Source organism: Thalia democratica, chromosome 2 (assembly GCF_965202585.1).
Source record: "Thalia democratica chromosome 2, ktThaDemo2.hap1.1, whole genome shotgun sequence".
Lineage (NCBI taxonomy): Eukaryota > Metazoa > Chordata > Thaliacea > Salpida > Salpidae > Thalia > Thalia democratica.
The window spans coordinates 48,100,355-48,118,186 of record NC_139166.1 but is presented as its reverse complement, the minus strand read 5'-3'; the positions used below and the strand labels follow the sequence as shown (position 1 = coordinate 48,118,186).

General features: G+C 25.2%; 1 protein-coding gene across 2 annotated transcripts; it reads right to left on the bottom strand.

Moving 5' to 3' along the window:
- Window positions 1-646: 646 nt before the first annotated feature.
- LOC145830271 (b(0,+)-type amino acid transporter 1-like) lies at window positions 647-8,417 on the bottom strand. Of its 2 annotated transcripts, none has more exons than XM_082938219.1 (11): window positions 8,356-8,417; window positions 8,246-8,292; window positions 5,666-5,838; window positions 5,158-5,383; window positions 4,763-4,942; window positions 4,500-4,642; window positions 4,123-4,257; window positions 2,701-2,901; window positions 1,890-2,039; window positions 1,463-1,631; window positions 647-1,110 (listed from the first exon to the last, which is right to left on the bottom strand). In XM_082938219.1, exons 1-11 carry the CDS (start codon window positions 8,391-8,393, stop codon window positions 1,052-1,054), a joined length of 1,521 nt encoding a protein of 506 aa, XP_082794345.1. In that variant the 5' UTR covers window positions 8,394-8,417; the 3' UTR covers window positions 647-1,051. The 2 variants fall into 2 exon arrangements, with proteins under 2 accessions (XP_082794345.1, XP_082794346.1); XM_082938220.1 differs by having other exon boundaries at window positions 5,666-5,818; window positions 8,247-8,292.
- Window positions 8,418-17,832: the final 9,415 nt, after the last annotated feature.

The window sequence follows — 17,832 nt, the reverse complement described above, 5'->3', positions numbered from 1 at the left end:
ATTGATATTAGGCATTTAGTTATTAAATTTTCTCCATATGATTATTTTAATTTATTACTGGTTTTAGTTACAACTGCTTTTAATGCTATCATTGAATGTCTTATTGTCCGCGCTGTGCAAACATTTTTTTTTTATGAGTGAAGTAGTACGAATTACGAGTGTGAAGTTATTCTATTATTAGTTATTTTAGAAAATTTAAAGATTTTAGATTCAGTATTTTTTACTAAAGACATATATAAAACTTTTATTGACTTATATTCAAGCTAGTTACATAATTGTTTTTCGAAAATAATTATCAAAGATAGATTCATGTGTTTTTGTCTGTTACTTTATTGTTAAAAGTTTTTCTTAGTTTCACAAAGTAGTATGTACGTTCACCAACTCTGACTTCATTCATACTTAACACAGCGCAAAAATTCACTTAAAAATTTACTTCAACATGAAGTAACAAATATATTTTTCCTTGCAGGTAAATATATTTAATATATCAGTTGTGTTAAAAAAATTTGTTGTTTTTGTTGTCCGGTCACTACAATTTGATTTTATTTTTTTCAATATTTTTAACACCTGTCTCATTTATAACTCACCAATTTTTTACATGTTATAATGTGGTACAATTTTTAAACTAAACAACATAAACTTTTTTTTCTAGTTTATTTACAAAAATAAATAAAAATAAACAGTTTAAGGAACTAATTCGCCAAAAAATTAAAAGAGAAAACATTAAAACTAAAAAAAAATATTTTAAAACAAATTTTATTAATTTTGTTGCATAGTAGTTAGAAAAAAGCACTTTGTGATATTTTCATAGAGAAAAGCTCTATAAAATTTTTACAAATGATTGACTGAAAAGGTTTTAAAATCATTTTTAAAGAAGTATAAAAACTTTTGAATTTCAGGGACATCTGCATTGCTTGATAGTACAAATCGCAACTTAACAAAAACATTATTTTTATATATTTATAAAGAAAAAACCTTTGATTAAAATAAAGTATAAACTGAATTTATTTAATGCAGCATCAGATTATCTACTTCCGTTTGAAAGTAAATTTCAGTACTCATTGGAGGGTACAACATACATCAGCTTTTGTATGAACTTGTATAACGAATCTGTAGAACAGAAAATGTTGATATAATGATAATTAAGTATCAAAATAAAAAAATAATTATAATCAAAATGCAGTTACAACTGAAAGTAAGCAAAATAACACCAACCATACAAACTTTTTATTTTTATTTTATGGCAAATCAGTATGTGACAGATAAATTTGGCTATATTGAAAGCAATTTTTAATGAGCCTGTACATAAAACCTTATAATAAAACTAAATCAATTTAAACTATTAAAGCTTAATCCATTATCAACTTTTTCCACATGAGAAGAACTTAATATGAAAACTTACATTTTTTTAAAACTAATGAAGCAAAATACAAATACAATAAAACTATTCTAAACAACTCACCAAAGCAGTCGAGTTTGTAACCGAAGTGGACGAAAGGTAGATAAAATAACGAGCCAGAAAGTATGAAGAGGGTTGCATACAAATACTGAATATCTGGTTTGTCCATGAGGGGTGTGAAAATTAGCAAAATCGCGCACAAACACACAACAATTGGGATAAATATAGGTACCTAAATTTAGTTCAATTTTCAAATTCATTTAAGGCTACAAAATAGTTTTTGTTCAAGTTATAAACAATATTTATACCATCGACTGATTCAATATTTTTATCTGTAAACTTTTGTTCCTATTTTGTTAAGTTTTAAAGCTCATAAGTTCAACATAAGCACCTCTAATAAGTTTAAGTGAAATTTGTAGCATAAAGTAAGCTTTTAAATTTGTAATTATTAATAAATTACGTTAATAAATTCAATTCTAAATTTTAAAACCTTTATAGGACGCTTGGCGTTTGGTCGCTCCCATCGAAAGTACAGCAAGGCAGCACAAGTACCAAAGTGGAAAACCCACATACTGAAACTGAAGTAATTCACCAAAGTGCCAAAATCATTCGGAATGACCATTAATATGGCTAGTATTCCCTAAAAGTTTTCATTGTTTTATTAAATTTTATTTTTATGAATATCTACTATGCTTATAATAGGTACCATTGAATATGAATTTACTTTTGCAAAAAGTAAAAATGTATTGAATATTTTAATTCTAAGAATACAAATTTTCAACGAGGCTGTACTATAACGATTATATTTTATCGTACATAAAGTAAAACATTTTATAAAGCTAAATTTGAGGTTATTTATACATTTAGTTTTTTATTTTTGTCAAATAGGTAGTATTATTATATTTTTTGTAGAGAAAAATCACAAAATAATTATACCAGCATTTTTTTAAACTTCATTAGAAAATACTTATTATCTTATTCAAACCTTAAAAAAGATGATTAAAAAAAAGTTAGTGTATACTAAATTGTACATAAATTGATTTCTACCTCAAAATTAAAGCCTAAAAGTAGTTTAAGCACTTCAAAAAAGTGTTGTTGGTATTGTTAACCACAAAAAGGGGAGTTGCTGTAAGAGAAACGCAAAAGTATTTCATTCAAAACGTGCAAGCATTCCTTTCATGCTTGAAAACTACAAAGTAAAATTTCGCTTAAAAATTCAACTTGAGCAAACTTCAGCTGCATGTAAGCATTGAGTTATATAACCTACAAACGAATCCAAAATAAACAACTTATAAACTAACATTCAGCAAAACGGCTGGGGCAGGAGTGAGGTAGTTCACATTGAGCATGGACAGTATTTGAGGGAACTGGTTTTCGCGAGCAGCAACGAAAGAAATGCGTCCGGCCGCAAAGCAAGAACCGAGACAGGCGCCGAGAACCGACCAAGACACGAAAACTGGAATTATCCATTTGAAAACGCCGAGTACCCGCTCACCGAAAGTCTTAAACGTTTTTATTTTTGTTAAAAAAAAAGTTTTTTTTGATAAAAGCGTTTATGACATTTTGTTTTGTAAACTAAATGTGCATCTGATATAAATGAAGATGAAACTAGTTTACTTAATCCTTTCAAAAGGTCAGTAAGATACGAAATAAAAATAATATCATTTGTTGTTGTACACAATTTATAATAATTAGTTTTCTATAAACATCAGTTTTTTACTTATAGTCCTTCTTATAAAAACAGTGTAGTAATAGAATGATAAATCTCACGAAACTTAAAAACCTAAGTTTATATTTTCAGAATAAAATAAATCCCGTTTGTAGCATTATAAAAAGTAAACCAATTTAAGTTTTACAAATTACTATCCTCAAACTCTATAAATAACAGGTGTTCAACGAAACACTGTGTAGTTTTAAATAAATCATCAATAAAAATGTTATTACTTTTAAATGTGAACACAAAAAAAGAACCAATTAGCATTATGTTGAATAAAAAAAATAATTATAAAATACAAAGTTTCTTTTATTACTTTTTATAGGGTAAAGAATTACGGTGACACGGCAATATTTCTTATAGTTTGAAGTGTAAAGTGATTTTGCAGATTGTATAATAAAAGGGATGATAAGTTCTTTTCTTTATACTTTCACCCATATTACAAAGCCAGTAAGCAACAAATGACGTAGCAAAAAAGTTATACTAAAGAAAATGTTATGTAACTTATATAGCAGTGACTACTTTAAAAAAAAATAATATTTCATGTAGAGTTTAAACACTTGTTATAGTAAATTTTACAAAAAAAATGTTTTTAATTAAAGAGTTAGTCTTGTTTCGAAATAATAAACCACAAATAAAAAACATTGTGTGATAAAAACATTTTGAAATAAGAACAAAAAACTACAAAACTAAATTGGAAAACTAATTTTTTTAACTTCGTATTTTTTTCTTGTTTAACTAAGTAATTTTGTTGTTACTATAAAACAAATTTAAAGTAAGTTTTAGTTTTTAACGAAATCTGTAGTGAAAAAATTGTAATTTACTTAATGTAAAAATAAAAGGTTCTAAAATAATACAATAGAATAGCTTAAAATCAATTAAACTTTATCAAATCTCATACAAAAGTATTACTTTGTAAAAACCAATTCAAGTAATACAGAGAAAATAAAAAAATTGTTTGAATAACCAGTAGTAGCTGTTTAACTTTAAAAGATTGAGCTTAACTAACAAATCCGACTGCCGAAGAGTTGATCAGAGTGAAAGGTGACATAACTGCCAGATATGAAATGTTTGTGAATATGTACAAAAGTGTCACTACTGTCATTGCCAGTCCTACTGCACGTGGTAGGTTTCTAGATGGGCTCTGGTAAAATAAAAACATTTATTACCAAACTCTTAAATATAAAATCTCTTCTCTAGTATTATAACTACAAAAAAGCAAGGAAATCTAAACTTTTTAGCTTGTTTTGTATGCATAAAAATCAAAAAAAAAGTTTAATTTACAGCTCACCTCTAGTTTTTTAGATAAGTTACTGTAAGTTGTTACATATTTAGGTCAAGCAATTGCCTCAAAAACAGTAAAAAAATACATAAACTTAAACACACCTTCAGTTCTTCAACGACGTAGTTTAGTTGATTCCACCCATCGAATGACCAGAGACCTTGGTAAAAGGCCAACACTATCTCTTTTGGACCAGGTTGTTTGCCATCGTGTAAGTCAAAAATGTTTTCAAAACTTTTTGTTCTCCCTAAAATCACTTTGAAGTTCAGTCAATCTAACAAGGTATTTTATTCATTTAAACAAGTATTACAAGTATTTATTTACTATAAAAGTACACACACATGTATATCAATAACACTTAGCTCACCTTTTAGTAGCATCACAAAGCCTCCGATAATAATTATCATCAGACTGATAATTTTTCCAACTGAAAAAACGTTGAGAAATCCAGTTGAGAGCTTGACGGAGGTGCAGTTCACGAAGACAATCAGCATGATCACGCATCCCGCCGTTAGCTTCAGAAGAAGCTCAGGGGGCTCACAACTATCTGTTTAGTATTTGAAATAAGCTGTTGTACTATCAGATATCTTATTTCTTAAAAATACAAGCCTTAACGATATTTGTTTTAATCTACATATTTAAAAATGTGTAGATTTTTTTATATTAGAATTATTTTATTATTTATAAAAAAAAAAAATACGTGTCAAGATTTTAGTTTAAACAATAAAACCTTAGACTTGTATTTTAATCCTAATAACTTACCCTCGAAAAACGGAGAAAGAGCGTACTTAGAAAAGGTCAGAGACAATATTGCAAAGGCGGACGGTTTGAGCACAACGCAGCTGGTCCATGCGAACAAAAACGCGGGAAAACCTCCGAACGCTTCTAATATAATTGGAAATTCCCCTCCTGACTTGGGTATCATGGTGCCGACTTCAGCATAAGAGACTGCTCCGAAAGATGACAAAACTCCACAGCTTAACCAAATCTGTGTATAGCTTTAGTTTAAAATGATATGCCTAACCTAAATGTAATTGTAATGAAATCAAATCAAATAAGTTACTTAAAACTGCTTAAAGTTAATATAAGTTAGCAATTTAAGACTTTTTTGCAAAAATTAAACATAAACATTTCAAACTAAGTACAGACTATTTTTATATTGCTTGAATATTACTTTTTTTAAGCTACAAAGTGTATTTAAGTTAACAATATTTAGCTTTATAGCTTCAAAAAAATTTTTTTTTTAATTACGATTAGAGTAAAAACTGACGATTAAACTATTGAAGACAGATCCCGACTGATTTAGCACGTGCTGCGGGGAAATAAATATTCCGCTACCAATCATAGAAGAAATTATCAGAGAGGCGCCTGTCAACCACCCTACTTCTCTTTTCATTCTCATACTTCCTTCACTATTCTTTTCATTGATGCTACTTTTGGTTTCTGCAATGATAATAAAAAAATATTCTTAAAAATATGGTGTGTTAAAAAAAATAGCGAAATGTATCAAAATGGTCTCCATATGTTTTATTTTAACTAAAAGATTAATCAAAAACTTTTAGAAATTTGAACTTTGCAGCAGTTATGTAAAATAACATGTTTGTTTTATTTAGAGTAATTTAGAGTAAAGGTATCATTGAAGTAGTTTGTTGTGAAGTTTAAAATAGATACAGACACACTAAAAAAACACCGCTGGTCGCAACACAATCACACATATACTGACTGAATAAACTAGAAAGGTGAATCACGAAAAAATATAAAATCAGCCAAAACATACTTGAGAGGCACGTGAGTATCACAAGTACTTAAGGGTGAGTAACGAGATTATTTTCTATCCATTATGTTTTAGGTCATGTATTTATTATGATATCACTTACCTTAAATTGGAAAAATAGTTTTTTGATATTTTCTGTTTTAATTTTATGTTAATGTTAAAAATGCGTTCGTTACTAAAGCTATTGTTGATAGTTTTAACAAAAACCAAACTTTAAGCATAAACTGATGCGTTCAGTAAGTTCAAGTAAAAAGTAAGCACAAATTAGTAGCATGACATCAACGAATTAGGTTTACGTTTTCCTTTTCAACTACAACTATTTTGATTTGTAAAATTACCTCAATGAAAAGTACTACATGTTGTATGAACTTAACCCCCAAGGCAAGTCGGAATAGAATTACAATTGATGCAATATTACTACATTATCAAAAAACTTACGAAGTTTTTATTTAAAATTTCTCAAATATTCAATTTATTCATAGGTACTATATATTAAGTCTATATAAAAAGTATAACTATTTTTCCCAAAGCAGTTGAATACTTTATGTAGTGTCTAAACTACCTTCCTTCTGTAGACAATATTTTTTTTTGTATTTATGAATATAAAATAGTCATTCAAACAATAAATATAAGACAATCTATGAAAGTTTTATAAAACAAACATTAGCAAATGCTTTAGAAACAAAATATTAATTTTATTAAGTGGTTTCAGCGACTATACAGTAAAAAAATTATCTAAAATAAACAACTGTTCTAAACTTAAGTTTTAATATAACAAAAAAAGCTATTTCTACATAAATACGACATACTTTGTAAAATGTTCTCTATAATCTATGTTGAAATTTAGCTTAAGTCGTGCCTAAAAAACTTACAAAAATTGAAGCAATGGAAAGTTTTTTATTAAAATGTAGTGTTGTCGTTGTAATAGTTGGACTAAAACATATGATAAAACCATACTATAAATAGTAATAATTAAGTATTTTTTTAAAAACTTAGCTAAGACATAATACTTGTGAGAGAAAATATTAAAAACAAAAGCAGTTTATTTAAATAAAAAATATTTCTAACTTATTTAAAACTTCTGATACAAACTTGAATTAAATATTACATAAACACAAAAATTATAATGAAAAAAAAAAGTTTTATAACCGTAATGCATATTTTTTGGTTTTGAATAATTTAATCTCAAACCAAACCGAAAAACAAACAACAATCCTTTATTCTGATAAATATTAAAAATTAAACAATAACTAAAAAGTATAACCATTTTCATAACTTTTTTTTTTATTACATAATTTATACAAACTTCCAAAATAGATATATTTGTTCAATGTACATATTAAACAAATTTTTACAAATATGATTTTCTAATAGTTCTTTATTTGCTATACTTAGCGTATAAAAGTTTCAAGAGAGAGTTTTAAAATGATATTACTTGTGTAAAAATCATAAACTAAATAAGATTATATAAAAAATCAAAAATAACTTAATATTTAAAAACTTTTTACTGACTCACTATAAAAGTTGTATCGTAATAAAAAAAAGTTTTTAATTTAATTATAAAAATGCTTCGACAACTTAGATTGTATTGAAAATACTTGAAATTAAAAAAAAAAAACTTAACAAGTAAGTAGTCTAATTTTTGAACATATCATATTGTTTAAATTACTGAAAATGCAAAGTATACAAACAAAATATTATTTTTGGTTCTTGTTCATACTTACGTAAAACCTTAATACAAGCACAACTCTTTTTTTTGAATAAGCGCAAACCAAAAGTTTTAACGTTCTTGAAAAGAATTTAAAAGTATAAAAGTTTATAACAAATGTATCACTACAATGTGACCTAATTTGTGTAAAAAGTTATGCTTGAGTAGGTTAACATACCTATTGTTTTGTCGTACTTAAACTACTACTTTTGTTGAAAAAATTTATTTACAACTAAAACAAGTACAAAATAGTATTTCGTAGTATGTTTATTTTAGTTAATAAATTTAAATCTTACAAATAATTATATATGATAATTTATGAAAACGAATTAAAATTTTTTAAATATATAAAAAATTTAGTATATTACCTTCATTTGTAGTCTTGGTGAGGGTATCTAAGATGTACGAATCTTTGCTAAAATAAAAATTAAATTACCAAACAAAACTAATAAAAACAAAAAGATAGTCAAGTACTTACCTGCTTACCATATTTTCAAACAATTTCTGATTTTTCATTAAACAATAAAGCAGTTACAGTCTGTGATAAAAAAAAATTATAAATGTTTATCTTGCTAAAATAAAGTGTACATTAATTTTTTTTTGATTAGTTTTATTGCAAAACTAAGCAATTTGTGCTTTTTTTAAAGTTTTTTCTCGAACAATAAACCTTTGTTTAAAGTAAAACAAAAATTACTTGTATTCTTAAGTAAATGTATTTTATGTTCGAACACACAAAAAAATACAATACAAACAAATATATCATAGATTTTATATAAGTAGTTCTTTAATCTAAGCTCTGCTTAATTTTTCACATGAGCGTTAAATTTTAAAACACGTCGCTTTATATACGCAACTTTGTTAAAATTAAAAAAAAGGTAATCTGATGCAATGTTTCTATGTACAGGCATTGCATGGTGTTTTTCCCTTAAGCGAGAGTTTAATTTAGAACAATTTTACTTTTTTACTCTTTTTTTGTATTTTAACTTTTGCAAGAACATAATTTTTTCAACTGTTAGATATTTTTTTTAAACAAACTGTATCTACTTTTTCTCTCACGTTTTTACTTATCTGTATTTGCTTCAATGCAAAACAGCATTTGACTAAATATTTTTTACAGCTGAGAAATTTTAAATAAAAGCATGTCCTTTTCTTTAAAAACAGTGATCGTTTATCTTGTTGCAAAAGCTTTATAATTTTCTAAACCAGACTCTATAATTTTATTTTTTTAAATTAGAGTTTTGTTTTTTGGTTATAATTGATTAAAGTTTCAAACATCAATTTTAGAAACTGTTTAAGCTTCAATTTTGAAAGAATATCAATAGTGGCTTTATTTTATAACTCGTTTTATAATAAATATAATTTTTTTTATGTAGCTTTAAAACATTATTTAAAATAACACAAAATAATCTAGTGAATTTGTAGAAAAGTAAATTTACTTTAAAAAGTAAGTAAGTTATCTTTGTTTTGTTTTACATTAAAAGCTAACTTTAAACTTAGAAAATTTGTAAGCGTAATGTTTAAGAAATAAAATAAAATCCATTTACTGATTTTTTTTTGCTTTAAAACATATGAACTGTTCAATGTAAAACAAAATAGTTAAAACACAAAATTCTTAAAAACAAATAAGAAAACTTTTAAAAAGAAAATTTTAGTAGTTTTTAGATTAATACGACAAATAGATAGTGTTTCGTTGCTACAAAAAGTAGAATAATATTGTTTTAATTGAGCATGGAGTTTCGTAATTTAATATTTAAGTTTCTTAGTACTCCTTAAATTTAGTTCAGAGTAACAATTAAATGTCTCAATTTGCATCCAACAGGGTTGCAAAAGGTTTTTGTTTTTAAATTTCCAGGTTTTTCAAAGTACATGTTTCTTCTCCATTTTAGTATTAAATAAAATTCAAAGTGAAAAACTCTCTTAAATAGGATAAAAACAATAAAAATATACTGAAATGCTATTTAAAATGTGTTTTATAATCAATAAAACTCCAAATGGTACAAAAAATTATTATATGTATTATATAAAAGAATATATTTTCGTAATTATCAAAATTCCAGGTTTTTTCATTTTTTTTAATAAAAATATTTCACTCAATTAATAGTTGATACTAATAAAATTCTAAATTACAACAAACATCTTAATCAAAAAATATTCAACAAGTATTTTAGTTAATTTTGTTTTGTAAAAATTAATAGACGCTTATTGCTCAATTACCATGAGGTCTATTTATACACCTGGTCTTTTGACCATATCTTTAAGCGTCGATTTATCGTGATCACTAATAAAAACTACCCACAACTAAGTTGGTTATTGTATATATAAAGTTTTTATGATTATAATAATAGACTTTACTTAGTTTACTTTAAAAGTTATATTGGATATTTTTACTACTTAAAAATGTGTATATCGGCAATGAGTAAATAAAAAGAAGCGTCATTGTGAGTTCTTTAGTTGGTTATTCTACTGCGAACACTTAAAACAAAAGTCATAATTGATTTATATTGTATATGGTATTTAAGTTTTATCTCCAATATTTTTACAATCCTTAGAGGTTTACCAAGTTTAGAACAAAAAATGCAAAATTACTTTTACTTTTTAATGTTTGCAAAGCAAAATAAAAATTTGACTAAATTATAAATGAAACTTTGCAAACAAAACTAATTAATTTAAATAATAATAATTTAGTTAATTTTATAATTTAACTGTTACCAAAACTTTATTTGAGAAAAAAAGCAAAAAAATACTTTGTGTCAATTGGCATAACTTAATGTAGAAGAAACTAAATAAAAAGAAGTTTTAAGTTAATAATATGCAAAAAATTAATATATAATATCAGTTAATTGCATATATAATTCTTTCTGATGACTTATTTTTTAAAGGAAAATAAAGAAATACGTTTTTTATATTTCCTATAATAAAACTTTAAAAATTTTGCCATCAATAAAAGTAGCTAAAATATTATTAATAATAACAAACTAATTCTAAAGCAAGTATAGATGTCCGCTTATTAAAAATATTAATAAAAACTATATATTATTGTAGATTAATGGTTTATAGTAGATACAAAACATAATGTTAAGTAAACTGTTATAAAAACGAGCATTAAGTTAATTTTATAGGCAAGTTTATTAATTTTTCAAAAAACATAAAACTTTAATGTCAATTATTTTCCTTATCTTAAAAGCTATCTAAAAATTTTTATTTTATTTTAGAGAAAGCACCTTTGTCTTTAGTTAAAAAAAAAATTTTGTTTGGGGCTGGAATTATTTTATGGGGTCTTTCCAAAAATAAAAGTTTTTTTTTGTTTTTTTTTCATTATTATTGTTTTGGAACCAAAAATTAGTATTCTATTTTTATTTTGTTTTTTATTTTTCATTATTTTGCATGTTATTTAAACTCTTAAATGTTTATTTTATAAATAATGTTAATATCTTTTACGATTTGGCCCCAAAGCAAAATGATGTATATTACACTATCATTTGCCTTGGCCATTTCCTAGAAAAAAAATTGATAAAAGGAAAAAAAAATAATAAGAATGTGAATTATAACAAATTTAATTAAATTATTTTAGTATTATGTTTAATACAAAATAAAATGACAGTTCATAATATTACCACAGATGTTTTTGTGTTAAAACTTTATTCCGACTAACGGCGTTTCACTTCTCTCAAATAAATTTAAGAATAGATCTACGGAGTCTATAAAATATTAACACACATTAGAAAATATATTATATTAAAATATATTTACATATATATTACATATATTATAGTTCATAGTATTATATGGTTTTATAACAGTCGGATTTAACATGATGTATTGTATCTATTATTAACCATTAATCTACAATAATTTATAGTGATTATTTATATTTTAAATAAGCCTATATATTTACTTACGTTAGCTTCTGTTCTTTCCTTACAGTATTTTATTTTACAGAGCTCCGTTGGAAGTTTGTTAAATTGTTAACACGCAGAAACATGTGTTAGTGTAATTAAAAAAGAGTTCTGTTTAAATTTGTTTTTATTATATATTTCAGTGAACTTGTTTCGCTAGGATCTTTATTAGAAAACGTTTAAACTATACTTTGAATAGTTAAAATATTATTTTCATTATTATTATTATTTAAGTTTTTTTAAATTATGTTATGATATTGGCCTCTAAATTCTGTTAAGTTTACTTTTCTTAAGATTTATCATTTTGTTTATTTTTTTATGCTTAAGTATTAGCTTCTAGCATTAGGTTTTATTCAAGTTGAACAATATAAATTTTTTTAAACATATTTTTAACTTTTAATTTTACATAAGGAAATTTATTAATTTACCTTGATTACAAAAATCATATACTTATTTATTTAAAAATTATTGAAACCAATCAAGTAGCTTTTTTTAAAACACTAGAAAATTTAAATTCCAATCAAGTTGTTAGTTATTTAATACCTGTAAAACGTTCTTAAAATTTTTTACTTATTGATTTATTTTTGTGTTCTTTACACGCAAAATTAGTCTACTTACGCGTGTTACTCGAGTTTTGACATTTAAAAGCACGTAATTTTGTAATTTTATACTAAACAGTAAACAGCAAAAGTATTGACATGATAAATTATTTATAATAATTAATTTACTTTACTAGATTGATTATACTTTTTGTTGATTTTATTTAAAAAAAACGTAGTTAAAAACTTCCGGTAAAAAATATTGAAATGGGAGCTTCACTTGCCGTGATTTTAATAAGTTGGAAAGGCTTAATATATAATATGTAGTAAAGATTCTAGTTAATTCCAAAGTTATCAAAAACTCGGACAATTAGCTTTTTCAATGAGTACTTTGCTACTAAAACAACTTAAAGATTAAGGAAGGAGATTCGAAGCACTTTACTTCAATGAAAAAAAATTATCGGAAAATGCAATAAAAATGTTATGGAGAATTTGATATTTTTTTGTGAGAAAAGTATTGATAAGATACTAAATATAAAAGGGTTTTCTAAAAACAAAACTGCAACTAATGGTTCAAGAATTTTTTAACTAAGTTACATAATTGTGATAGTTTATTAAAACTTAATGAAATCAAAACATACTTACTTGATTGCTAAACTTCAGTTTGTAAACGAACACAGCTATAACTTTAAGCATTTGATCAAATTAGCTTTTGAATTAGATAGGTGAGGTAAACTCAAAGGTAATTTTGTGTGTCCAATAAAATTTTACTACTACATATAAATAGTGACGTAACAAGTAACTTCTCTTTTGATAACAATTTTTTTTAATCACAAACTAATGGCATTAAAAAAGCTTAATATTTATTAACTATTTGCTTCAAAAGATCTTAACTATTCTTAAATTATGCTAAACAAGTTTATCCAACTAGCAGCTCATCCTACATCAAAAGAAAAAAGAATCTCAACAATATATATGACTAATTATGAAAAAACAAGGCCCCGAAAATTATGATGAATGCACCGGTTATGGTTAAATCAAATGGTGAAACTGATCCGCTTCAAATTAGTATTAACTCAAAACATGTAAGATCCCAATTATAATCCGAAAATAAAATCCAGACAAATCTTATAAAGACTACAGCATTGCCATAGATGAACTCATTGTCGACTAATGACCTTCAATGACCTTTTATTGCCTGACCTACAGTAACCTATCAGATTGTTGCTTTCTGTTTAGTTTTGCAGTCTTTTTCCTTAGTCTGTTGATTCCTCGTTTTTTTTTATGACTGCGTGAAAAAGAGTTTCATTTTAGACTTAATGCTAAGTTTTTAAAATGTTTTCAATTCTTTTTAACATTTTTAAATTTTAAAAGTATACTTTTAGTTATGAACTAGGAGTTTTTTCTCCTAACTCTGGGTAACTTTGTTGTCTTTCTGCTGTTAATAAATAAGTTTATCCAGCTATATATTGTTTATATACGAATTTTACAATACTATCTTCAAAGTTTGAATTATAACTTTTAATGGAATTAAAATTTTAGAATAGATAGAAAATTTGTCTTTAGTATTTTGAAAAAATAATATCAAAAACTTTCAATTTAACAAATGGTGTTAATCAATGCATTTTTTGAAAGAGTAATAACGGCTTATTCTAAACTATTACATCGTAATACAACAAACGAAATGATATAAAAAGTATTCTTGAAGTAGATTTTATTTAAAGTATTTTTTATTTAAGAAAAAAAAAAGTAAATAAAAGTTATTAACATACTGCTAAAAAAGAATAAATTATTATTCTTGGAGTCATAGGCTATTTAAGATTCTAAAAAAGGATGCAAAACCTGCAGTTAATACAATATTTTTAATTAATTCTCTTATTAAGAACTTTCATCTCAACTAATAACAAGAATGTAGATTTTTTTAACTAAAAACAAATTGTACAGTAATCTTCCTTTATTGTACCGACATATTTTTCTGTGTGTTAACGAATCATCACACTTCAACTGGGTTCTGTAAAAAATAATTACTGTATTGAAAGAATAGAAGCATAGAATAAAGTGGGTGTATACATGTTTTTCATTAAAATAAAATAATTTCTACAGATAAGAGTTAATAATAGGTAAAATACTTAATATTAAATCCGACTGTTATAAAATTATATAATATTTGTAATTATTAAGTCTAAAACAAGTAAAGTAAACTAAAATACACAACAAAACAACAAATCTTAATATAAACAAAGCACTCACGTTAATGGAAAAGATAACTAATTCAAATTTACTGTTGTTAATCAATGAACGAAATATATTCATTACATCTAATAATTACGTCACGATATAAATGAAGTTATTTCAACTGTTTAATTTGTATTGCAAAGTTTGTTAATTTAGTGTTTATGTTTGTAAATTATTTTGAACAAAATAAAACATCAACCATTAGTTAGTGAATCAATAAAATTCAATATTAGTGTATACACCCACTTTATTCTATGCTTCTATTCTTTCATTACAGTAATTATTTTTTACAGAAGCCAGTTGAAATGTGTTGATTCGTTAACACACAGAAATATATATTGGTACAATAAAAGAAGATTACTGTACAATTTGTTTTTATTTATATTCCAGTAAATTTACTTCACTAGGATCTTTTATTAACAAACGATTAAACCTATATTTTGGACAGTTAGATTTTTTTTAACACTATATTAGAACAAAACTAGAAACAGGTAAATGCTATCAGTTGTCAAGCATCTTGAAATAAACAAAAAGTAGTTAAAACAACATAGATTTAAACTTAAATACCTTTAAAATTAAATAAATTTGACCTAAACAAGTATTTGACCATATTCTGAAAATTGTAAATTGACGTTTCTTTAGTGGCCTTGGTACCTAGCTTAATGTGAATAAGGTTTTAAGAGCTTATTCAACACAAACAAGTTTCATCAAATTTAGTTTCATTAATAGTTAAGATTCAGAGAGCAAACGCTGTCTTTATCAATTAAAAAAACATTGTTACAACTTATTAATTTTAAGTACTTTATGGCGTGTAAACTAAAACTTTTTAATTAAAGCAAAATTTTATTTGTTTTTGATAATAAATGTTCAAAATTTGAAATAAAGAAATAAAATATATATACATTTTTTAAGAAGCATTTAAAAGTAAACCTTATCTATAACCTATGTTGTATATTTTTTGTTTAACTATAAGCAAGTTCTACTGACGCAAATACAAAAGTTTTGTTATACAAGTTTTAATTACTATAAAGAGTTGATTATAACTTTTTTTTTTAAGAAAAAATGAAATAACTTTCTGAACATTCAGATTATTAAATAACGTAAAGTTTGTTATAAGCAGAAGTTGGCTAGCTTGCTGTGCTCAAAACAATAATCATTAATTATGAATACAATTTAACAAAAAATAACACAGTAAATCAACAAAATTATAAATAAAACAAGAAATATATCCAAAATTTAATCTGGTTTCTTTTTCTACCTTAGTTTCTTTAAGTACTACTTTTATAACCCTTGAGTTTTTAGTTATAGAAAATGTATAGTAATTTGTTGCGGTTATTAGCAAGCTCCTTCTATTAATCAAAACTACACTTCAGAATTTTAGGTCACGCTTTCAGAGATCCTTAAAATCAAGTGCTAGCCGATCGCGATTATGTTTGGCACCGACCGACTCGTTGTACAGCAAAGAGTTTGGGATTCGCTCGTCGCACATACTTATTACATGAACGAGCCAGCGCTGGCTGAGAAAACGTACATAGTGGTGAGAGTAGTGCATCATTGGTGATATTTTATTACCATCCAATTCTAAGGATACCATGAAGGTATTATAGGTGAAAGGTGTTGATATTATTCTCCTGCACACTCGATAAGGCACACGTTTTTTATATCGTATAGCAGAGTACACTACACAAGCACAACAAACGTTAGGCTTTATCAGATACTTAAACTTTAGTAATCCAAAAACTTTGCAGTCACTTGAGCTGGTATACCGAAAGCAATGCGACGATTAATGTCTGTCCTAGATGCTTTTGGAGCAATACTTGAGCCAAGATATACAAAGTTGTTTTACACTTTCGATATCCTTGTTATCCATCTTGATTGTGGAATATATGTTACTTGGCTTATGAGTGTGGTTTTTAATGGCTAAATTAGTATATTTAAATTATTTAAGTACTTATATACAGAAAACCGTTTATGTAAAGTAAATGTAGCACTCAATAAAAATAATAAAACCGTGTTTTTCAGAAAATGTTAATTGAGCTCAAAATCATTTTAGTTTTTAACGTTATACTACTTTAAGCAAACTACAAAACTTTCTAATTGAAGTGTTGTTTATAAATAAAAATATTAGTGCTAGTTTAGAATAACAAAATTGTTGTAAATTTAAAAAACTATTAGTGTGAAAAGCCAAAGCGTAAGTAGCACTTCCATCAGTTTATGCTTATCTTATGCGTTATAACGTTCATGTTTCTTTGTGACCAGCAAAATAAACTAAAGGTAGTGCAACAAAGAGTTAAAGTGACATACCTATGTAAAAAATTAATTAAAGAGTGCATAACAGGGGTCGACAGCCTTTTATAAGTCGCAGGCCAATTTCCTTAGAAAAAACTTACTCGCGGGCTGGACTGTTTAAAGAAAATTTTCCTCGAAGTTTAAAAAAAACATAAAAATACTACGTAGTAGACCAACAATTTGATAAAATAAGCAGTATAAGAACAGTAGTAATGATTAGTTAATAAATTAAGAGCATAGTTGTAACTTTTAGCTCAAAAACTAACCTTATTACTGTTTTTAAGAAGGTATATTCTGAGCTTAAAAAAGCTTCGCGGGCCGCAGGTTTTTGCTTTTAGGGCTGAAGTTTGCCGACTCCTGGTGTATAAGATAACGAATAAAACATTAAAAAAAACTCATATTGTGATTTCAAATATAACAAAACTAATTCAAAGCTAATTGATTGTAATATAATTAAATCTTAACAAAGCAAGCTTCCAAAAAAAAAATGAACCAAAGTAGATGTATAAAATACTTTAAGTAGATATATAAAAACATATTGTCCTTTATAAAATATTCAACATTTTTTAGCAATATAGTGCTAATATACTCTTTTAAAATTTCAAACATTTTTATGACAAATAACTTAGTTTCTAATAAATTATTTTATTCTCAGTAGAAAATATAAAATAAGCTTTTTAAAATTTGTTATGAAAAAAAAGCTAAGGGTGAAGAAATATTTTTTTTTGAAAATGTATAGTAAATCATTGAATAAGCTATCGCAATTTTATAAAACTACTCTTTTAGAAATTTTATATGTATTAGCAAATAGTTTTAATTGACACTTATCTTCATTTTAATAGAAACTAAAAGTATATCTCTTATGGTAAGTTAGACAAAATGATGTATTTTAATGTCTTGAATAAACAGTAATCAAAAATATCTACTTTTAAAAGGAGAATTAATATACTATTTAATTTTTTCTAAGTATTATTACGCAAACAGTGTTTCGCTTAA

Excerpts from the sequence above, each read along its gene's own strand:
- LOC145830271 (XM_082938219.1), bottom strand. The coding sequence starts at position 8,393 with ATGAAAAATCAGAAATTGTTTGAAAATATGGTAAGCAG. Across the intron at positions 8,293-8,355 it reads TTTGAAAATATGGTAAGCAG|CAAAGATTCGTACATCTTAG; the intron begins GTAAGTACTTGA and ends TTTTTATTTTAG. Across the intron at positions 5,384-5,665 it reads CTGTCTTCAATAGTTTAATC|ATTTGGTTAAGCTGTGGAGT; the intron begins GTCAGTTTTTAC and ends AGCTATACACAG.